We start from the raw sequence: 24,219 nt of genomic DNA, 5'->3' as shown, positions 1-24,219 counted from the left end.
GGCACTTGCTCGGTCCTAGCATTCCGCAATCCTGCCAAGACCGAACCCTTCCGATTATGGTTGTAACACACCACCCCCACTAGAAGAACTCAACGTCCTCGTTGGGGGCTCGACTGATCCCTTTTCCGCCATGTATTTTTGTAGTTTCTCCTCAAACGGCCACAAATTAATACTTCGTATCCAAGCAGCGTCTTCTTTACTTTCACTTTCCCACTGGACCAAAAACTCGGTCCTTCTGTTTTTCTTACTTTGCCCCAGAATTTGGTGGTCAAGGACGTGGCCACTAGTCTTTCTATATTGATTGTTTTGACGACAATCTTTTTGCTAGATTCGAATCGGACGACGAGTGGAGCACGTCTTGCTTGCACCCGGAATCCACCCAATATGTCTTCCTGGAACTTCTTGAGGTAACTTACATAGATAGTCGGATGAATCTTCAATCTGTCTGGCAGATCCAACTGATAAGCAACTCTTCCCACTCGCTTCACCACTTTGAATGGGCCATCATACCGAGGAATCAATCATCACTGTCTGTCTTTGGCACTTATCTTTTTCCAAATTTGGGGAGTCAATTTTAACAACACTTGATCCCCGACTTGTAATTCAACATCACGCCATTCTGCGTCGGCATACTTCTTCATTCTCCTTTGGGCCTTGGCCAAACTCTCCTTGGCTAGGTCCAAATATTCTTGCTTCAGCTTTGCGAATCTGTAAGATGCGGGGCAGTCTCCCCCACTCCGATGCAGGGCAATGTCGTGTGGAACATTCAGCTGTACTCCCAACACCAGTTTGAAATGACTTAAACTCGTTGAAGAAGACCTGTGTAGGTTATAGGAGAATTGGGCTACATCAAGCAGACTTGGCCAATTTTCCTGGCTTGTTGTTACATAGTGTCTTAGGTACACTTCAAGTACATGGTTTATTTGCTCCGTCTGGTCATCTGTTTGAGAATGGTTAGCCGTCGAGAACTTTAATTCAGACCCCATCAAACCAAAGAGGGTCGTCCAGAATCTACCCGTGAATTTGGCATCGCGATCACTTACAATATCCACCGGCACCCCAAAGTTTTTAATGACGTTCTTGAAAAATAATTCGGCAGCCACTTCAGCTGAACACACTTTCGGCGCTGCTATAAAAATCGCATACTTTGAAAATCGGTCCACCACTACCAGAATGGAGGTCATCCCGCTAACTTTCGGAAATCCCAAAATAAAGTCCATGGACAGCGACTGCCAAGGTCTCTCGGGTATGGGCAGCGGCTGAAGCAGCCCTGCCTCCTTCTTCTTTTCTGACTTGTCAAGTTGACATACTAAGCAAGGTTTTACGTACAATTCCACGTCTAACTCCATCATGGGCCAATAAAATTTCCTTGAGATTATAGCCATCATCTGTGCCACGCCGGGGTGACCGGCCCATTGAGGGTCATGTGTTTCCCACATTAGTTTCTGTCGGAGCTGTCCCCTTGGAATGTATACCTTTCCACCTTTCACGTGAAGAACTTCGTCTTCAATCCAATACTTGGTGCTCTCACCAGCCCTCACCTGCTTCATTAGCATCTGATATTTGGAATCAATTTCGGTTACCTCTCGCACTTCCTCCAAGAAAGTTGATTCGACCAAAGTCAAGACAGCAACATACTCTTGAATGGTCTTCCGGCTTAGCGCGTCTGCCACTTCGTTGTGTTTACCCGGCTTGTGCACCCACTGAAAATCGAATTCGCTTAGAAACTTTTGCCATCTTGCCTACTTAAGAGACAGTTTCTTTTGCGACCTGAAATACGTGTTGGCTACATTGTCTGTCACTACCACGAATTTAGTTCCAAGTAGATAGTGTCTCCATGCCTCCAGGCAGTGTATGACTGCAACCATCTCTTTTTCATGCGTTGAGTACCTTGTCTCTACGTCCTTGAACTTTCGACTTTCAAATGCGATTGGATGTTTTTCCTTCATTAAGACCCCACCAAGGGCCCGGTCCGATGTATCCGTGTGCACTTCAAATTGTTTCTCAAACCTTGAGAGTTTCAACACTGGTTCCGACGCGACTGCCCGTTTGAGTGTCTCAAAAGTGTTACTGCAACCTTGAGACCACTCAAAGTTTTGATCTTTCTTCAACAAATCCGTGAGGGGACCAATTATTCGGGAGTACCCTTGGATGAATCTCCTGTAATAATTAGCCAGACCAAAAAACGAACGTAATTCTGTGACTCTTGTCGGGGCGGACCAATTTGTGACCGCTTTCACCTTTGTCTGATCCATGGAAATCTCTCCTTGGCTTATCACATGCCCAAGGAAAGAAATCTTGTCTCTGCAGAAATCACACTTTTCTTTATTAATGTAGAGACGGTGTTCTCTCAGCTTCTTGAACACACATTCCAGATGGCTATAGTGTTCCTCCATGGGATTATTTCGCAGCGGTTTTTATTATATTTTTCACCCCTTATGAGGCTTGTTTTGCACACCAAAACAAACAGCCAAACACCAATAAGCAATATAACGAACAGAAAGTAAAAGAGACACAAGGTACGGCCACGCCCAACTTTATAATTCTTATTTACTCACAAATACGATTTATAAAGAGGCTACAAACTCTCTTGGTTGCACACAAAACGGACTCTCACTAGTTGTAGGTATTTATCTACCAAAACATACTAAACATCCTTGTGCAGCTCAAGAGGTATTTATAGCCCTCGGATTACAACATTCTTAAGGAAAATGACCCACTTCGCAGAGTGGGGAAAACCGGCTAGCAGTTATTGCAGATCGTGGGTCTCAACTGCCCCACTACTTCAGTATCACGTTCTTCCATCGGTCCTACTTGCTGCTGAGCTGCTGGACGTGGGTAGTGGGCTGTAACCGTCCACTAAACCTACGTTTTCCATTCATCCCAACTGCTCCCGACATTTCTGCCAAAACTACCCATGATGCCGACTTTTCCAGGTCTTCTTAAAACCGTCACAAGTCAGCTCCAATTCTTTCCCGCGCATCTTCGCAATGTACTAGCCGTTGCCACCCTTTTGTGCCTAGGTCGCACGCACTCAACCGGACTTAGGCATCTGCTCGGTCCTGGCATTCCGCAATCCTGTCAAGATCGAACCCTTCCGATTATGGTTGTAACACTTACCATGTATAAGCAAGTGTTTTTCGTCATATTTCGCTTTATGCCATCTCCCCGATAAATTGTATATTTAAGGATATCAAATCAACATAAAAAAACATTGATCTTGTGCTACAATGTTTTGAACTAAAGATTTTAAACGTATCACTGGTTCAGTAGCAACCTTAGTCTCTTCCCACTTGATCAAGAGCTAACAGTTACATATATATATATATATATGAAATAAGCACATAAATTGCGAAAAGAGAAAGAAAAGAAGCAAGTAAATGGATTTCAAATTCTGTATGGTTAACACTTTGATAAAAAGTAAATGTAAATTGCAAATATAAATAACTAAATGAAAACCATCAATTTTTGTTCTCCAAGACTTACAAGTCAACTGAGGAACAATAAAAAAATTAATTTTTATCAATTTCATATATATATATATATATATATATATATATATATATAAAGATGCTTTAAAATAGTATTAAATCTAATTACTATATTTTTATTAGCAATATTTGGGAATTCATTAGGGTGAGCATACCAAATCCAAAATATTAAGTTGGATTGGGTTATTTTGGATTGAATTGAATTCAATTAAATATGAATTTGATTAGGATTATCAAAATATCCAAATAAAAGATATTTTTCATATTTCATAACAATATATATTATTTTTTATTTTATCTGCAATATTTAGGTACTCATTTTTTTTTGGCTTTAGGCAATGAGATTTTTTTTTTTAAATTTGATTTGGTAAATTAAAATTGACATTGGATAGATAAAATATTATTATAAACAAAAATTAAATTATTATTAAAAAAATTAACTATATATATTTTTATTTTTATTTTTGTATAAATGAGTGATTTATACAAAATTATAATATATTAAAAGTTAACAAAATAAAAATAAAGTAAAATAAAAAAATCTATTTAACAATTATATAACAAAAAATTGAATTACCCAAACATTCTCAATACTACTATGGATGAATAAAACAGATTATATTTAACCATTTGTTCACCACTTCACCCCTAAAATTCATAGATACTTATCAAATATATATATATTTTTTAAAACCCTAATGTTAAAAATCATAACTTTTCCAAAAAAAAAAGAAAGAAATAAAAAACTTTAGAAGTGAGAGTGAATAATTAAATATGAAATAGAAGTCTAAGAACAAAATTTGAAAATTATTGTAGATCTAATTTATGTAGCAGCAAATTAACGTGATTTAGAACACACGTTTTCTCATGAATTTTGTATGGTTTAGGGTTGCCTACAAGCAAAGAATCGGTAATTAATTGCTTTTAAGTTAATATTTTAGGATTAACCGTAAAGATATTTGATTTTATATTAAAATAATAAGAAAATACAAATGATTATAAAAATACGTACAATAATTGAATTAAAGTATTTTTGTTTAATATTAATATTTAATGATTTATTTTAGATAATATTATGTAATATATTTAAATAAATATTTATAAATCAAATCAAAACCTAGATTAATGCAAACTTTCAAGTTCTAACAAGGTTCCACAACCAATGAAAACAATTCAGTAGGTTTTTATTTTAAATACCGAGTAAAATATAAGTTCTCAAAAGTTTAAAACATATAAAATGATTTTGACTTTGAGAATGCCCTTAACAGGCTTTTTCTTATCTTTCTTGAGTTCATTTAAGCTTGTTGTCTAGGCCCTTGGGCCTAATGTATAAATTGAAGGGAGGGTTTAAATTAAATTTTCTTAATTAAATAATTTAATTAGAAGTTATCTTTTATATATATAATTTAATTAGAATTTATCTTTTAAAAATATATTTTTTAATAATTAAATATTCAACAGTTGAATTAAAATATATATAATTTATTATTTATTTTTTAAAATTAATATACATAGTTAATATAAGTTTTTTAAAATAAATTTATATTAATTATATTATTTAATATTTTTTTTTTTGTCAACAACCGAATAAATGCATATAGAGCCGGAAATTTGAACAAATGACCTCACTGATAGGGTGAATAAACAATTGTGCAGAGAGATAATTTAAGATAATTTAAATAGTGCTAGCGAATTTAAATAGCGCGATTGCATAAGGGGCATTTTCGTTTGCAGAGAGATAATTTAAGATAATTTAAATAGTGCTAGCGAATTTAAATAGCGCGATTGCATAAGGGACATTTTCGTCCAAAAAAAAATTTCATAATTAAAATTTTTTAAAAAATAAAAAATTGAGCTTGAAAAAACAAGTAAAAGGCACATAATTAAAATTTTTTGAAAAATAAAAAATTAGGTTGCGAGACAAAAAAAAACCATCTCCTCAAATTTCCCTATAGAGCTGGGTTTGAATTTTTATTTATTTATTTTTAAAATTGGGATTTTTTAAATTTATTTTTATTTTAAATATCTTATTAACTTATTATTTAATATTTAAATGAAATAATATTTTGAATTATATTTTAATTATATATATATATTTTAATTATATCTAATAATATAAATTGTGTTTTTAATCCAAACCCCTTAAAAATAAGACTGATTACGAAATTATTATTTTAAAACAAACACTTAAAAAAAAAAGATGATTTATGCTAAAATTGTTTAAATTTGAGAATGAATACAAAATTTATTATAATTCGCCATTTCAAGCATATAACCAGAAACATTATTTCTTATAACTATGGAGAATCAGAGATAAAACCCTAAATCTCTGAAACTGAAATTAAGAACAAAATTCAATGAAAAACTAATGGCTAGAGACCTTAAGATTGAGAGATTTATTGAACCAACTCTTAATTCCACCATTCCTCTTCCGAGATGCATCAATTTCTTGTTTCTTCACTTGATCTTCATCAAATCCCTCCACTTGAGGAGATGGCTTCTTGAAAAGCATGAAATTCCTCACACCAGCAGATCCAATTTTCATCAATGGATCTAAAGCTGAATATTCATAAAAAAAATCCAGTTAATTGTTTGTGAATCAAAAAAGAAACTAGTGTTGAAACAAATCAATTACCATCAGTTCCGTAAAAAGAGCAGTAGAGAATGAAATCATCAGAATAAGATCCAATAACTGGAAAACGACCCTCCTTAGCGTAGTTCTTCAAAGCGATCTCGATTACCGCAGAAACGATATCTTCCTCATTGACAACAAACCGGATCGGACCGGCGCTTCCGAGAACAGTGATGCTTACCAAGAGACGGTTGCTGTTACTCTTCTTCTTCTGCTGCTGCTTTTGAAGAAACATTTTCAGAATCAGGAGAGATAGATCGAGAGAGATGGATTGATCGATCGATCGATCTCAGGGGTCAAGGCCGATGCAGCGGTAGTACCAGCCTTCCTTGCAGGAACCAGAGAAGAAAAGAGATGCCAGAATGTTGAGCGTCGTGGTCGAAGAGAAGGATGTTATCATCAACCGATTGCTAAGGATTTCTAACATTCACAACCAAGGAAGAACGAAGAAGAAGAAGCTCTGAAGAGAGGATGTAGAATTGGAAAGGCCTGTCTGCTTAATTTATATCAAAATCAGAATTAGGGTTTCAAAAAATCCCTATTTCAAATATTAACTGTAAACTGAAAATTAGGAACAGGACCGACGGATTCAATCGAGACCCAGTTGGGTCTGTTTTGGGCCTCAACCTCACCTAATTATTTTTATTTTATTTTATTTTATTTTATTCGGAAATTATCATAATTGTTATTTATATGCCGATTCTTATATTGCTTTATTTTTTAAAAAGTCAATAATCAAATAACATTTATAAGATAAATAAATAAAGAAAGAGTAAAAGGGAGAGGCCATAACGCTTTCTCTTTCTCCTATATATCCTCAGATTTTAAATTAAAGTAAAATTACTTTAATATTTTGGTCAATTATTATTATTTGAATATTTAAAAACATATTTCTAAATGGGTTATATTATATTATTTTTGAGTATATATATATATAATATAATATATAAAGGGTAAGATAGGGTATTAATACCAAAAATAATTATTACTAAATATATGAGATTTTTAAAATATATATATAATCTGAGTAATATATATATATATATATATATATATATATATATATAATTTAAAAATATAGATGGGTTATTAAGACTTCCTAACTAATAAAAAAAAATTAAAAAATATATTATCATCTCTATATTAATAATTTTTTTTACCTATTAATTTGTAATATATATTTATATATTTATTTATTAAACTTATTTATTTATATATGCTTGAGAATAATAGTAAGAGATTTAACAAATTAAATAACAAAATATATAAATATATATTTTAAAATATATTATATTTTTTAAAGTAATAATAAGGTAATAATAAATCAAAGTAATAATAAAGAGAATAAGTCAAATAACAAATATATAAATATATTTTAAAATATATTATATTTTTTAGAGTAATATCCGGGAGAATAATAAATTAATTTATAAAATGTATAAATATATATATTTAAAAATATATTTGTATATTTGATAAATATATATAAGAGAATAAAATAAATAAATATAAAATTTTTAAATTTTTAATTTTTTTAAATTATTTAATTATTTTCCTCATCTATTAATTTATTTATGTATTTTTGAAATAGGTAATAAAAAGAAGAGTTAATAAATTAAATTATTAAAATATCTAAATGTATATTTTTAAAATATATTGTCTTCTGTATTTTCTTTTATTTTCGTTAAATGTTTTTTTTTTAATTTACATTAAATATTAGTATTGAAGAGTATTGGTGAATTAAGATATATTTATATTGAATATTATTAGTTTCTGAATATATAGAAGATGTATGCTTTCTTACACATATATTTTATTTTATTTTATTTTATTAATGTCATCTAATTTAATTGTATAATCTATTTAATTAAAATGGTAAAGTATTGAGTGAATATTTTTAATTAAGTATTATACCATTATAATTTATTATTATTTTAATTATTAAAAATTAAATTTTTAATAAATAGAAGAGAATAAATTATTGAGCACAATAAAAATTAAATAATTAAAATATTATAAATTTGTTCACTTTATTTGTATATATTAAATTAATTAAAAAATGTATTTAAAATTATAAAAAAAATTATATATATATATAATTACAGGTAGGGTGATTGTACGGTATACCTTAATGTTTTTTTCACACTTTATACTTTACCTAAAATTTCGGTATTAAAAAAATGCATACATTTACCTTACCTTGATTTCGGTATACCTTGATTTCGATATACCTTAATTTAAGTATAAAAAATTCATACAATTACTTACCTTGATTTAAGTATACCTTAATTTTGGATATTATACTTTTAATATTTAAAAAACATATTAACTTAAAAAAAAAAAATCAATCTCATTAATAAGATAGAGATGGCATATATTTTGAACAATATTTTAATATAATTATATTTTAATATTATTCAAAAAATATATTTTTATAATTAAATTAATATCAAATATATTTAATTATTTCCTTATAAATATTATATATATATATATTTTAATTTATAAATACTATTTCAGTATATCTCTTGATATACTAAAATTTTAAAAATCTCATATCTTTACCGTACCAATAATTTATGTATGGTATCATGCCTTACCTTTTTTTTGGTATATCTTAAAAATTGATATTTTCAATATATTGTGGTAGGTATTTTCATATACCTTTAATATCGGTAATTTTTTCACCCCTACCTACATAAGAATATAAAACACTAAGAATATAAAGTTTTTTTTATTTATATAAAAATTTGTTATAATAATAATTTTTTATATATAATAATAAATTAAAGAGATAAAAAATGCTACTAGTCTATAAGTACTAAAATTTTATTATTCTAATTTATAAATTTTAAATAATTATTTTTGTATAAATAAATTAAAATAATTAAAATTAATACCAAAATAAAAATTAATTAAAATAATTATTGTATTAATTAATCTTAATTAATTAGATCAAGGCCAAAATAAATAAAATAATTTAAAGTCAAAATAAATAAAATAAAATAATTTAAGGCTAAAATAAATAAAATAAAATAATTTATGATAAATATTATATTATTTTATCTCAAATTAATTTTAAGAGAATTTAAATAAATTAAGTATACTAAATATTATATTAAATTAATTATTTGTAAAAGTGTCCACTAAAACATAAATAAATAAATAATAATAAAAAAACAGACATAAATAAAATATTTATGTCCCATCCAAATAATTTGATATATAAAATAATAGATCACTACTTTTTTTATTATTTGCCAAAATAATTTTCGAAAGTTACCTCCTAGACTGATTTGTATTAATTTGAAAACATTGATTTAATTTATTAAAGTTCAGGGACTTCTATATATTTGTTCCTTTTCCACACCAATATAAAACTAAACCCTATCTATTAACTTATTAAGCAACAAAATATATATTTTATCAAATACCATTTCGGCACGAATAATCTTCCTTTACGTGTCAAATTTCTATTGGTTATTGTTGCCTCCTCCCGTAAGTAACCTTTTAGTAGATAATAGCAATACGACTGGTAGATATATACATCATCTTCCCCATCTCTATGTATATAAATATAGATACACATTCCGTTCATTCTACAAACCCTATCTGCTTTCTTAACACGCCATGGATAATCTCTTCTCTCTCCTCTTCATCTTCTCTCTTCTCGCCGTCACCTCATCTGTATTCGCCGACGATGTCGTCGGCGGCGACGATTTCTTGATTCGGCAGGTAGTCGATGATAACGAGTTGTTAAACGATGAACATCATTTTAGTCTATTCAAAACCAAGTTTGGAAAGTCGTATGCTACTGCGGAGGAACACGATTATCGATTGTCGGTCTTCAAGTCTAACTTGCGCCGAGCTAAACGACACCAGAGTTTGGACCCATCTGCGGTCCATGGTGTCACTCAGTTCTCTGATTTGACATCTGCTGAGTTCCGGCAGAATTATCTCGGTTTAAAGAGGTTGAAACTTCCATCCGATGCTAATAAGGCGCCGATCCTTCCTACTAAAGATCTTCCTGAGGATTTAGATTGGAGAGATCATGGAGCTGTTACTCCTGTTAAAAATCAGGTATTGTTTTAGTTGACTATGTTTAGTTTGGGATTGGATCTATGTTGACTTATATCTGATATTTGGTTTAACTGATGTTGATTATTAGGGTTCTTGTGGATCTTGTTGGTCATTTAGCACAACCGGTGCTTTGGAAGGTGCACATTTTCTCTCAACAGGGAAGCTAGTGAGTCTTAGCGAACAACAGCTTGTCGATTGTGACCATGAGGTTTGAATTCTATTTACTCTGTTCATTTTGATTCTTGTATGTCAAACTCATCACAAAATTATGCCTTTTGACTTATCATTTTAAGTTTAGGAATCATTCCCTTTATTTGATTTAAGTTTTTGATTTAGAATTCAAGGAAGACACGTCCAGGTTAAGAACCTGATTCCATTTAGGTCAAATATGTTTGCAAGTTGTTAAGACATATCCTCTATGTGCTTGGTTTATAACCTAAAAAGTTTGAGAGAGGATTATTGTAATCTTCACCTTGTTTGATGAAGGATTATAATCCAAATAACCCATAATCAATCACTTCATCATTCAAGTACAAATGATATTTTACTTATTTAACCTCAAATAGACACTTTTTCAAATAACCCTGCATCAAATAAGCCCTTAAATTGGTTTAACTGGTTAGAATCAAATTAAATACCTGTTGGAACATCAAAAAACAGAAAAATTAAACTCAACAAGAAAGGATAGATAGATCTTGGAGTGTTAATGGTTTACTGAAATTATATGCAGTGTGACCCAGAGGAGGCAGGATCTTGTGACTCTGGTTGTAGGGGTGGGTTGATGAACAGTGCATTTGAGTATGCGTTCAAGAATGGAGGGCTTATGCGTGAGAAAGACTATCCTTACACTGGAAAAGATGGAGGAGCGTGCAAATTCGACAAGAAAAAGATTGCTGCTTCTGTAGCCAACTTCAGTGTGGTCTCTCTGGATGAGGATCAAATTGCTGCAAATCTTGTTAAGAATGGTCCTCTTGCAGTGGCTATCAATGCAGTTTACATGCAGACATATATTGGGGGTGTGTCATGCCCATATATATGTTCAAAGAGGCTAGACCATGGTGTGCTGTTGGTTGGATATGGTTCGTCTGGCTATGCACCCATCAGAATGAAGGAGAAGCCATATTGGATTATAAAGAACTCTTGGGGAGAGAATTGGGGTGAAGGGGGTTACTACAAAATCTGTCGTGGACGCAACGTATGTGGTGTGGACTCGTTGGTTTCGACTGTTGCTGCTGTTCATTCTACCGCAACCACACAGTAAGTATGTGGGAGTGTTGCAGGCTACTATTATTGCCCCTACTGCTGGTAGTGTACATAAAAAAGAAGAAAAAATGAAAAGGCAGTAGTTTTATTAGTAAGTGTTATTGACAAAGCTAATTCAAGAAAGAAACACACACACCATGATTTATGATGGATTTGGGTGAGTGTCTTCTGTCTTGTAGCATGAAATGTCTCTATTTATGATTATTTCTTATTTCAGTTGTGACAAAACACCATCTATGCTGTCCTTTTTAATCTGGCTGAATGTTGTGAAACAAGAAATGTCTTGTTCTTATGTTAATTTCTCTGTTTATGTGATATGCTTATGAATCATCAAAAATATGTTTTACCCAATCAATTTATTACCCTTTTATGCAAAGTGGTTGTATTAATGACCCTATTTGAAACCAGTTAAAAAAGTGAATTTATTTTTATCATGATCTACTCTATTAACTACTATGCTTCATTTTGTGTACACATTATTTTATTCATTGTTATTCAAATTCCAACATAAAGATTTTTTCATAGGATAAGAATTATAGAACAAATGAAAATAACGACGAATTGGTAAACTCAGAACTAGGGAAAACTAAATTGAAAAAAGTTACCACGATTTCACGTCAACAAATTAAATTCGAAAATGAGCTTAGTGGGATATAAAAGAATTTGATTATTAGCTTAGATTGAATTGAGTGAAATACAATATAGTAGATCACTCTATTCCATTATACATCCATGAATTGAAGAAAACATGTTAGATTTTCAACTTAAAATACAGATAATCCGATAAGAACAGTGAATGCTAATTCTAGGTCTTCCAGATATACACATCCTTTTGGAAAGCTGGAAGATCATGACCTTCTTCACAAACAAGCCAGGCCAGGTCTGGGTGCTTGTTTATCTGTTCATGAATACAATGGATTCAGAAACAAACAACTTCATGATGCCTTTTCTTCACCAATCTCCCTTTCTTCAACATCCTTCATATGAAATTAAATTCACCCAATCAATAATATTTAGTAGAGAATTAGGAATTTGAACTAAATAAAGAAAGAAATAAAAGAGATAATCTCATCATGTAATTTATCAAACATAAGATTGGCGCCCCTGTTCTTCAAAATCCTATTTGGACTACTGATGTGGCAGACATGTCAGCAACAAAAATAAGGAATATTTAGTATTTACATGTATGAACATAAATAGACAAATTTGAGGAGAGATTCTAATTAATCGCGAAGATCGCAACCAAACGGTGATGTACCCATCAACTTATGACATAATGTTTCACTCAAACTACATATAACATCACCTATCCTCGACAAAAACGAGAAAACTTACAACCAAACACACTAAAAATAACTCAAAATTCTGATGAGAATGAAGAATCAATAACAGTCTACCTGTTAAAAGGGTGAATTATGTATAAATATTTAAAGGGAAACTTAGGTTGATTAATGTCTGGCTGAAGCTGCATGCATGCATCTGATCACTTTTGAACATACTTTAATTTGTTCATTTAATAATAATATTTCATCTACCAAAGTATTAAGTATATATTCCCTCTTTTGGGATGTGGGGATTTTTGGTCACTTATATTTTGTAGTGAGAAAGAAGAAAGTATATATCAACCTTTTTCTTTTGGGGGTAATTAGTGTGGGGATGTGCCTTTAGCATCATAATCAATCAAACTATTAATAATTAATTATTGTATTAATTAGCTTTTATATATGCTAATGCATACTTTGTTTACTGCCTTTCAACTCCATAAATTATTAGTTTATAATAAGCTAGCTAAGATAGGCTAGGTACAATGAATTAACACATACAAGATGCCCACCTAGCTCATTTTTTTTTAAAAATAATCTTCAAATATCTTCTTAGCAGTACATTAAAGCATTTTTTTTTATAAAAATCTATAAAACCTGTAAAAAGGGGAGAGATAAATATTATTAGCATGATGTGATTATTTGAAAATAATTATTTGTATTTGATTAGCTAGGTCTCAAATGGGCCAGACACTAATGATGCCTTAATAGCTTAAGTTTCTTCTTTGTGTGTTTCCATATTTGATCACTCACTATATATATAATTAGTGAAAGATTCTAAAAGGTTCAATCACAAAGTATAGTGGGAGCTTAACAAAAGTGGCATGCATGTGACAAATATTTATTAATTTTAAATGTACTGCCAAATTCTTGTACTGTTTATGAGAAGATTCTTTTCTTACACGTATTGTCGATCTTCACGATTACGTGTTTAAATAGTTAACCTAGCTCCTTGTTTGAAAATTGTTTTATCTCTCAAACAAAACAAAAAAAAAATCATTGTTTTTATTTTTGAAATTATGTACTTTAATTACACATGAATATCATTCAACACTAAGATTGAGATGAAATTGTCGCGATCAATAAGATAGACAACTTGAAAGTGTAAGTCATACTAGAATTGCAAACTCTAGGGGTAATGATATATATATACAAACGCGTGTATGATCCATTTAATGCAGGTAGTTTGAAGGATGAAGATGATATTTTTATGGAAAATATATATATACACATAATGAAAAGAAAATCCTTAGAAAATATTGAAGTTGGAACTGACCTAACGTATGAATATATCTAAATCAATATTCGAATGTGTTTTCAAATAAATTTTTAGATGCATTTTCGTTCAAGTTCAAATTCAACTCTGGAAAGGAGTGTTTTTAAAAGGGATACATATATAAAGGATCATACAAATATAGGCAAAGTGATCAAATTAACCTATTTTTTCAATTTTTTATTTTATAATAAATATATAATATTAAGTATATAAAAGTAGAGGTTCTCTTATAACTTTATCATTCGATTAAAAAGAGTGATAAGTGAAATATGGAGAAACCGGCCAATCAAGAACGCGCGAAGGACGACACAATGGTCACCATGTACGTGTTTGACCTAATGAGACACTCTGACCTATCTAACATGAAGGAGACTAATGTCACATGGATCATGGGGTGGAGAACACTTTGGCCACCCCATATGTGACTAATGTGAATGTTGAGTGTCTTGGAATCACCTTATTTTGGTAGATACACCAATGTTGGCAATCGTGAACCAATTCCTTTTGAGGAGCCTTGACCCATCATGGTCGATGCATAATTGCCAACAGATAATCAAGAAGGTGTCTAGGGTTCCTCCACCACAAAATACGATGCGAACACCAAACATATTAAAGGTGCGTGGATAAAGTTGATGTGTATCAAGAGGAGAAATTCAAAGATAATGAGAACCTTGATAAGAACTTTGATGCTGACTGATAAAGATAAGAAATGATCCAATGTAGAGAGTAAAATCAAAGTTCAAATATGAGATGCACAATTTCTATAGCAACGGGAACTATCATAGTAAAAAGAAAGATCGAGATCTAATTGTGCATGTGTAGACAAAAGAGTTCAGTCTCATGTTTACTTCAATTCTAAACGATTTGATTTTTTTTTTTTACAATTTCTTTTAATTTGATAATTTTCATTTATGATTGTATTTTGATTAATGTATGAAAACTATATATGTTATGACTAATTGATTTTGTAATGACAAATCATGACTTTAGTATATATTTACAGTTGATCAATAAAAAAATAATAAAAAGTATCCAAATAGTTTAATTTCAAATAAGACAAGTATATATATATATATATAACTAAAATTCCGAAATATTATTATAGACAAACTAAAGGTAAATAAATTTCTATGAACTAATAACATAATGGAAGACAGCGAAACATCAAATAAATGAATATATCTCATAGTAAGGAGATCAAATCAAAGTCATCCTTTAATTACTTTTTCCTCAATCTTCATGATCATGATCAAACATTTAGTGGGTATTATAAAGAATATAAGATTTAATTACTACTGGTAAATAACTTCATATTTCTCTAAAGAAAAGTGACAGATTGAGAGTGATTTTGATGTGAATTGAAAGGCATGCGCAAGTATATATATCAATATTGTTGAGAATAATTATATATAAATATAAATATAAAGAAATAAGTGGGCAAATGGATAGACATGTCTTCCGGCAAGGAGACGGATTATCGGGAAAAGATAGATTTAATTGAAGTTGATTAATAAACACCCAATAATTAAGCAAACAGCCTCGATTGATCTACTATTAATTAAATCAATGCACATGCCAATCTAGGCCCATCATTATCAACAATTAATTAAACATATCATATAATATATAATAATTAATTCATAAGATCATCATCATCATCATCAATTATTTTCTTTCTAATTCTCTTTTAATTCTTCTATGTGATTGTTTAATTAGAGATGGGTTAAATTAGTACCTGGCATAAATGCATTGAAGGGACTTGGATATGCTATTGTTGTGGCTTGATCATTTGTATGATGATGACTCTTTTGTTGTTGTTGTTGTAACATAATGAACGGTTGATAATTATTAGACGAGGTTTGAACATTATTATGGTTGAAATTATGTTGTTGTCTCTGATGATGATGATGATGAGATGATTCACGGCCTTGATCATAGAGTATACCCTTGAAGAGATGACCTTTTATGTTTACAGCCGTCTGATAAGCATATTGATCAAGCTCATTGTCATTTGAACTTACTCTAACACATCTAAATGTTGCCTTGGTGTTTACTTCACTAGGAAGATGATCTTCCTCAGCCATTTCTTGCCCTAAATATATGTATATTATATATTAATTAAGGTTCAGAATATTTAATGATATGAAGAAATTAAAAAGAAATAAAGCTGCAAGATGAATGAGACTTAATTAATTCCCTCATCTCACGCAAATGATATGGGGGCACTGAAATCATTGTATGTATGGACATACATACCTGAGGGAGGAGGAGGAGGAGAGAGATGACTGTCTCTGTGTCTTTTAGGGTTTGAAGAAGAAGAAGGATGAGGAAGAGGAGAGAGAAGATGGTGATGGTGAAGTCTTGGACGACGACGTGAGACAGGAATCCAAGTGCTCTTGACATGAGTTTGGCACTGAAACCCTCGACTTTTACAGCAAGTTCTGCATCTCATGTATACGCAATCCTTCTTTGATTGGTTACCACAATCCTGACACCTTGAAGCTCCACTTCCACTTCCACTACCACCTCCAACTCTATTACTCATCATCATCATGTTCTTAATTTCTGATCTCTCAATCTAGAGAACAAGGTGGTTAAACTAGGGGAGATCTTAGATGGGTTTTCATTTGGATGTTAGTTAGCTTAGCTAGCTAGCTAGGGATGTGATGAAGCTAGCAAATTTAGTGGTGATTCCGACATAGACAAAGTAAAAGCATTTATGATGATGTTGATGAAGATAAATAGATCATTGTGAGTGACAAAGGGGGGTACTACTGTCGAATGGATGGATTAATGTTTGATTAATAATTTGGTGACATTGTTGTTTGTCTTTGTGGATCAGTGAGTGAATTCGTTTTGTGACTCGCTACCTTAGCTTTAGCTACTATCACTAGCAGACTAGTTCTTGTCTGGTCTTTCTATAGAGAGAGATAGCTTTTACAGAGACAACAACTTTATAGAATTAGGAGGATTTTTTTTTAAAAAAAAAATTAAAAAAAAAATTGGAGGAAATGAAAAATAATAAAGGGATATATATGATATGTGGGTACGGACAAACGTACTATGTATATTATAAGGTGATGGATGAAGCTTGGTTTGATAGGAAGGCAATTAAGCAAGCAATTAAGGAAATTATGTTGTTAATAATTAATTAATTAATTAATTGAGAAAAATCTTTTTTTTTTCTTTTTTCTTTTTTACTAAAGAGGAAAGCATGCTACTTTTAATTTGAGTGGCTCGAGGCAACGGTAAGTCCCGAGAAGTACTTGTTTTACAGCTATATATATATATATATATATATTAATTATAAACAGTGAAAGATATGTTCATTCATCACATAACCGTTTCCCTATTTTTCTTATTTTACTCTTCAGACTTGAAAACATCATCCAGACAGAGATCGAGCCAGCGATAAAACGGATCGATCTCGAGCTTCATTGGTTCCCCTAGCCGGAGTATAGGTCCACGGCGTCGCAACCACTGGATAATATAAGTTAAACAAAAAAACCTTGTTACATAATTTTCTTTTAGGCAAGTCTTTGACAAGTTATAGAAACCCTAGCTAGCCAATATATATATATAGATCTCAACTTCTCTACTCTTATAAGCACTTGAAGATGATTTATTTTTTACCAATTCATTATAAGAAACCCTAAGTGATATTTAACTAGATATCATTAATTAAGAATCATCCAACTAGTGGTTTCCTTAAAATATATTGAGGGGAACCTCAGATTTGAATTATTTCATGTCCCTAGGGAGGAAAGAGTTTTTTGGGTTTTACCTGGTTTTAGTTTTAAGAACATTTGTTTGGTAAAACTAGGAAAAAACTAATTTTTAAAATTTGAAGACTAATTTATCCTTTAACTTTAGAGGATATGGTGTAAGACCTCGTTTGATGAAGGGGTTTTTGGGATAAAATCCAGTTTTTATCCCAAAACTTAAACATCTTATCAACCATCAAATCAAATAATTTTATCATTTAAATATCAAAATTACCCTCTAATTTTATCTTCTCTCTCTAAACCATCATTCTCTCACCTACACCATATCTTTTAAAGTCAAAGGGTAAATTAGTCTTCAAATTTTAAAAACCAGTTTTTTCCTACTTTTTATCAAAGGTTTTTTTGATAAAACCTAGACAAAATCCAAAAAACACCTTCCTCAAACAAGGCATAAGTGAGAGAATGATGGTTTAGAGGGAGGATAAAATCAGAGGATAATTTTGGTATTTAAATAATAAAATTATTTGATTTCATGGTTGATAAGATGTTTGTGTTTTGAGATAAAAATTGAATTTTATCACAAAAACCCTTTCATCAAACGAGCTCTAAGTTTGATTGTTTGATTTCGGAACATTTTTTTTAGTTTTATCTGAGCTTTGGATAAAAATTCTGTTCAAAGACTATTTTTGTACAAATTAATTTTCTTAAGTTTAGTTACCCTCTCATTTTTTAAATAGATGAGATTGAAAGATGAAAAAGAAATATTAAATATATAAAGTATTTTGGTGGATAAAATGAGTGATATTAATTTAGTTTGTACTAACTTATTCGTTTTAGTTTATTTAATTTATTCTCAGATATATTTAATATAATTCAACTTATATTATTCGTTCCAGTTTATTTAGTTAGATAAGGGATGTAACGAGAAAATTGTGTTTAAACACAAAATATATTTGATTATTATTTTTTAAGTTATTTTATTCCACAAAACTGTTATAAATTATTACACAAATGAACGCTCAAAATTAAACGCGTCCGAAGTAAAAAATAAATAAAAAATATTAAATTTTGGATAATTTTTTTCAAAAATAAACCAATATCAAACTAGCTGATCTATTTTGAATTGGGTTATTTGAGTAATCTTAAATAACTCATTATCCAATTTATCCTATTTCTTTATTCTTTTATAATCTCATCAACTAAAATACTAATATATCATTTACTTTTTTTTTAAATAGTAATTTTCATTCTATATTAATTAATGAGGAGTGATAGAGGGAGGGAATTTGGTGAGAGAATTTGGTGAGGGAATGACGTGGCATCACTTTATTTGTTGGAAAATGTAAAAGTGAGAGGAAAGAGAGAAAAAAGAGAAATTATTTGATTTTTTCAGCGAATAAGATTATGCCACGTCATTCCCTCACCAAATTCCCTCACCTAATCATTTCTCTTAATTAATATAATTTTAAGTGTTTTCACACAAATAATCAACTTTTCATAATTTTAATACTAATAAGGTTTCTAAACCCTAACAAAATCTCAAATCATAACAAGATGTTAATGAGTTATATGATCTGGTTTATTTTCCCACCACAAAACGTGTATTTCACATACTTCCTTAGTAATCTCACTTTTAAAAAAGAAGAGAATAATAAGATCTTCTTAGCAGTAGTAGACGGGTGATTAATGAGAAGTTTTATTTTTTTCAAAAAAAAAAAAAGAGAATAAGCATCCAAAGAAAAAATAAATCCTCAGCTGTTGAGGAGGATCATACCATGTTCATTATCATCCAAGGAGAGGATTTGTTAAATAAAAAAAAGGGGCAAACAGTTTCTTCCTCCCAAGGGTGATGCATCCACAACTAAATTAATAAGAAATTTCATCTACTTCTATATAATGACCTCTCATTTTCTTTATCAAGACATGTCCAAAACACTACTAGCCAATATTAAGAGTTAAGGATGATTTAATTTCACATGAAGACTTTGAGCTAGATAATAATAATAATAATAATAATAATCTAAAAAAATAAAAAAATTAATTTAGGGGAGTTAATTTGATATAAGAAAAAAAATCCAAAATAAATGTAATTAAATTTTCCGAAATAAATATCGAGAAAATGAACCTAAGACAAATCCAATACAAATCTAATATATTTTAGGTTTATTAACCTAAGTGAATAGTTTTGTATAAGAGAATAAAGATTTAATGTTCGATTATGATTAAGAACTCTCAAAATTGAAGCTTATGACTATATATGAGTGTCATATTAAATTTCTCAAATTATAAAAGTTCAAAAATAGACGAGGCCAATATTATTATTATTATTATTATTATTTATTTTTGAAAATATTCATTTAATAAAAAAAGAAAAAAAGTTAGGTATAAATTGATTAAATTTGAATAATTAATTGACTCGAAGTTCTTCAAGAAGGGTAATAAGATCTTTACACGAATTCACAGGTTTTTCGGATCTAATCTCTGACATTGTCATGATAATGACATTGTGAATAATCCTTAACGGTCTACTTTCGTTGTTAAAAGTTCTCCGATTTCTTTTCAACTAGATAATCCACTAGAAAATTATAGGGATAGAGACACATCTTCTAAGTCTCGCATTTTTAGTTGCCCTAATTCATGCATCCCAATAGTCACTAATAGTTTCCGACATAACCCATTGTATTTCAGTCAAATTCCACAAAAGACTCTATATACTTGAAACAACGTGACAATGTAAAAGTATATGAGAAGCTATCTCAACCTCTTTATAACACATACGACAACGACTCACAACAATCATGTTTATTTCATACACTTATCGTCATTTAGAATTTCGTTATGAATAACACTCCAACCAAAAAAAGAGATCTGGGTAGGCATCTTAGACTTCTATAAATTGAATAAAGTGTAACAATGTCCCACATGAAAGTTATTCAGATCACGTTATCGCATAAAATCACGAGAAGACGAGTTTAACCTCTTATTTCTAACCATTAACAAAAGTCTATCAATGGACATGTTTTCCTCATTGTTTAATATTCTTCTATATCTGATACGGTTAGCAAAACTACTAGACCGAATGTCAAACATATCTTTGACCGATGAATCTTTACAAATATAAATAGAAGCAAGCTTGGAGAAAATCTTCGCCAAACATTTACCACCACACCAAGTGTCGTCCCAAAAACTAATCAAACTTCCATCACCCACAATAAAAATTGAATGCTCCTGATAAACCTTTCACATGACATAAATATCACCTCAAATGTTGAAACCCACGGGTCTATAAGAATTTTTTGTGAACCAACCAGACTTATTCTGACCATATTTACATTAAATCAATTTAGCTCAAATACTATCTTGCTCAAATGCAAATCTACAACACCATTTGGATAATAAGGATTTATTAAAGGAAATAAGATTGCAGATTCTCAGTCCCCTGTTTTTTATTAATTTAACTTTATCTCAACTCATTAAATGAGAAAATGAGGAATTAAATGATCCCCATAAGAATTTACACATAACTCTCTCCATATTCACGATCACAGACTTAGAGATGACAAATAGAGACATCATATAAGTTGGCATTGAAGAAAGAGCGCTCTTGATAAATACTAATTGATCTCCCTTAGAAACCATGTTACTTTTCCATATGGGAAGCTTCCTCTCCTACTTATGATCGGGTTCCAAAAAGCTTTAGAGCTAGCTTTATCCCCTAGATGGAGCCCGAGATATATAGATGGAAAAGTTCTAATTTTAAATCCCAAAATATAAGTCATTCTAATCTTTCTCTTAGACGAAACTGAATTAGAGAAGAAGATATCAGACTTACCCAAATTAACACGCAGTCTCGAACACTCTAAATAACCAAAGAATATCATGAATGTGCTTGACATTTCTCTCAGTAGCCTAAATCATGCAAAGAGTATCATCTGCAAATACTAAATGAGACATAGAGAATGAAAATCGTCTCGCACCGCACTCCACCCCATGAAACAAACCCGCATTCTTAGCAAACGACATCATTCTAGAAAGGTCTTCCATGACAATAACAAATAAGAAAGGGGACAGAGGGTCCCCTTGTCCTAAACCCCTTGAACTCTCAAAAAAACCATGAGAACTCCCATTCACGATAACAGAGAATTTCGTCGTCGATACGCAAAATCTAATTCATTCGATCCATTTCTCCCCCATACCCATTCTACCCATAATTTCAAAAAGGAACTCCCAACTAACATGATCATATGTTTTCTCGATATCAAGTTTGACAAAAATACATTTATCGCCTTTAGAGTTAGCCAAATCAATACACTCATAGGCGATTAGTGCCGCATCGAAAATTTGACGGCCTTTAATGAAAGCCATCTGATTTCCAGAGATAACCCTACCTAAAATTCACGCATTCTGTTTGCCAAACATTTCGAGATAATCTTATAAAATGATGTAACCAAACTGTTTGGTCGAAAATTCTTCACGTCGATAGTACCGACTGACTTACGAATTAGGACAATTAACGTTAAAATTCCAACTTTTCTCAAAAGATGAAAATCGGTAGAAGTGATTCATAGCCGTCATAATATCAGCCTTAAAAACTCCCAAGCCTTTTTAAAAGAACCCAGAGTAAAATCGTCTCTCCCGGGAGACTTTTTACTACCACAGCCCATTATTGTCGCATACGCCTCCTCGATAGAGAAAGAAGCTTCTAACATGCATTTCTTATTTGCATTTATAGATGCAAAACTGATATTTTTCAGCTTTGGTCTAACCGGCCAAAATGGTTCCTGAAATAATTTTTTTTAAAATTGAATAATACTATTAGATATTATTATTGTAATTTATAGTTTTTTTTAGTTTACTTGTTGTTACTTAGAAAAAAAAATGAAAAGATAAAAAGATACAATTAAAGTAAATTAACTTAAATATATAGATTCCACTCAATGCACATGAAAAAAAAAGCAAAAGAAAACGTCTTTTCAAATCAATTCAACTTGAACGAGCAGAAAGAATAATTTGTTTACAGCCCTGATTTCAATTTCTAGATTGTTCATATATACCCCCGTTTGTATTATTAAATCATGATCTATTGAAAATTTTGGACTACTTTTTTATATTTATCTAAATTATTTTAAAGTTTTAGTTTTGAACATATATAGTAAATGATATTTTTGTGTAAAATTATTAAGGACATAAAGCAAAAAAGAATACAATAAAACCTAGGGTTGCACTAACAGAGATTCTAGAGTTAGACAAACTTGTTTTAGCAAAATAATTTGTATTTATATCTATCTTAAATAACATTTTTTTTAATGTGATTCTTAATTTATTTCATTATATTCAAAAGTTCTCATTTTTTTCATAATAAATATACAAGTCATATATAGTACAAAAATTGAAGATGTGAAAGAAGGACAGAAGATTAAGGGATGGAACGGCTGACACAACAAATTTATATGCTTCTTTTATTTTATTTTTGAAAAAATGAAATTAAAACTTGGCATAAATATAGTAAAGTATATATACATCGTAAAATTTCATGAGGAAATACAGAAGGATCATTCAATCCAACCTAATTAATTACACTCCTATTTGCATGCACAATAGATCACTAATTAATCAAGATTCAATCTACCTTCTTTCCTTCATACTTTAAAACAATAAGTTAAAGCTGATTAATTTCCATACTTTGTATAAGTCATTTTATTATCGTGTTAAATAGTCTTGCTTTCATTTCCCTCAAATCTAATAGACCATTTTCTCACATACTTCATTGTCTCGTAAAAACCGTTCACCTCAAAAAGTACATTTATATAAATTTGAGAGCATAAGCTCTTCAAATATCGTCAATTGATGATAATGTTATTTCAATCTCATTTTTCATCGTTTTGCTCACAAGTTGCATTCTAGTTTATTTTGATAATGGGTTAGGGTTAGGGTTTGATCCGTCAATGATGATAGTTGGCTCCATAATAGGTGTACCATGAATAGACTTAAAAATAGATCTCACAATAAGTCAAGCTAGCATTAGGTTGATGATTTACAAAATTTACATTATTAGGAGATCTTATTGTTGTTCATAGAGCAATAAATGATGAAATGAATATCTTCCAACTTGAAAATTCATCTTGTACTGAACCAAGTAGTAAATCCATTTGTAGAAGATGCAAAAAAAAATAAATGATTTCAAATTAATAAAGTATGTCCAGTCACATTTAAAGAGAGCTGAGTACAATAAATTTGTTTGTCCTCTCTTATGATTTTTATTACTCTCATTATTTTTTCACTATACAGAAAGTCTTACACTCAAACTCCTTAAAATTGTACACTCAATCAAACTCTTACTCAATTAAATTAAAATATTTTTGTTATGAAAATTGAAAATTTTGAGATTATGAAATATGTAAATAATAATAATAATAATATACAAGATGGA

General features: G+C 30.4%; 3 protein-coding genes across 3 annotated transcripts; 1 reads left to right on the top strand and 2 right to left on the bottom strand.

The window, feature by feature from the left end:
• Positions 1–5,724: 5,724 nt before the first annotated feature.
• On the bottom strand, positions 5,725–6,668 carry LOC124927679 (uncharacterized protein At4g22758-like). Its single transcript, XM_047468134.1, has 2 exons — positions 6,127–6,668; positions 5,725–6,050 (listed from the first exon to the last, which is right to left on the bottom strand). Exons 1-2 carry the CDS (start codon positions 6,356–6,358, stop codon positions 5,857–5,859), a joined length of 426 nt encoding a protein of 141 aa, XP_047324090.1. The 5' UTR covers positions 6,359–6,668; the 3' UTR covers positions 5,725–5,856.
• A 3,033-nt stretch (positions 6,669–9,701) lies between these two features.
• LOC124925545 (cysteine protease RD19A-like) lies at positions 9,702–11,778 on the top strand. The gene is made up of 3 exons (XM_047465579.1): positions 9,702–10,203; positions 10,292–10,411; positions 10,934–11,778. The coding sequence occupies exons 1-3, from the start codon at positions 9,754–9,756 to the stop codon at positions 11,462–11,464; spliced, it is 1,101 nt and encodes a 366-aa protein (XP_047321535.1). The 5' UTR covers positions 9,702–9,753; the 3' UTR covers positions 11,465–11,778.
• Positions 11,779–15,776: 3,998 nt separating this feature from the next.
• On the bottom strand, positions 15,777–16,618 carry LOC124924813 (protein SHI RELATED SEQUENCE 3-like). The gene is made up of 2 exons (XM_047464803.1): positions 16,321–16,618; positions 15,777–16,156 (listed from the first exon to the last, which is right to left on the bottom strand). Exons 1-2 carry the CDS (start codon positions 16,616–16,618, stop codon positions 15,777–15,779), a joined length of 678 nt encoding a protein of 225 aa, XP_047320759.1.
• Between the last annotated feature and the right edge of the window lie 7,601 nt (positions 16,619–24,219).

Source organism: Impatiens glandulifera, chromosome 2 (assembly GCF_907164915.1).
Source record: "Impatiens glandulifera chromosome 2, dImpGla2.1, whole genome shotgun sequence".
NCBI classification, from domain to species: Eukaryota; Viridiplantae; Streptophyta; class Magnoliopsida; order Ericales; family Balsaminaceae; genus Impatiens; species Impatiens glandulifera.
Note: the sequence above shows the minus strand (reverse complement) of the source record. Positions and strands in the feature narration are given on the sequence as shown.

Bases quoted from the DNA above. Each gene is read 5' to 3' on its own strand.
- LOC124927679 (XM_047468134.1), bottom strand. From the start codon at position 6,358: ATGTTTCTTCAAAAGCAGCAGCAGAAGAAGAAGAGTAACAGCAACCGT. The intron at 6,051-6,126 runs GTAATTGATTTG...ATGAATATTCAG, and splicing joins CTCTTTTTACGGAACTGATG to CTTTAGATCCATTGATGAAA.
- LOC124924813 (XM_047464803.1), bottom strand. From the start codon at position 16,618: ATGATGATGATGAGTAATAGAGTTGGAGGTGGTAGTGGAAGTGGAAGT. The intron at 16,157-16,320 runs GTATGTATGTCC...ACATATATTTAG, and splicing joins TCCTCCTCCTCCTCCCTCAG to GGCAAGAAATGGCTGAGGAA.
- LOC124925545 (XM_047465579.1), top strand. From the start codon at position 9,754: ATGGATAATCTCTTCTCTCTCCTCTTCATCTTCTCTCTTCTCGCCGTC. The intron at 10,204-10,291 runs GTATTGTTTTAG...GTTGATTATTAG, and splicing joins TTACTCCTGTTAAAAATCAG to GGTTCTTGTGGATCTTGTTG. The intron at 10,412-10,933 runs GTTTGAATTCTA...AATTATATGCAG, and splicing joins TTGTCGATTGTGACCATGAG to TGTGACCCAGAGGAGGCAGG.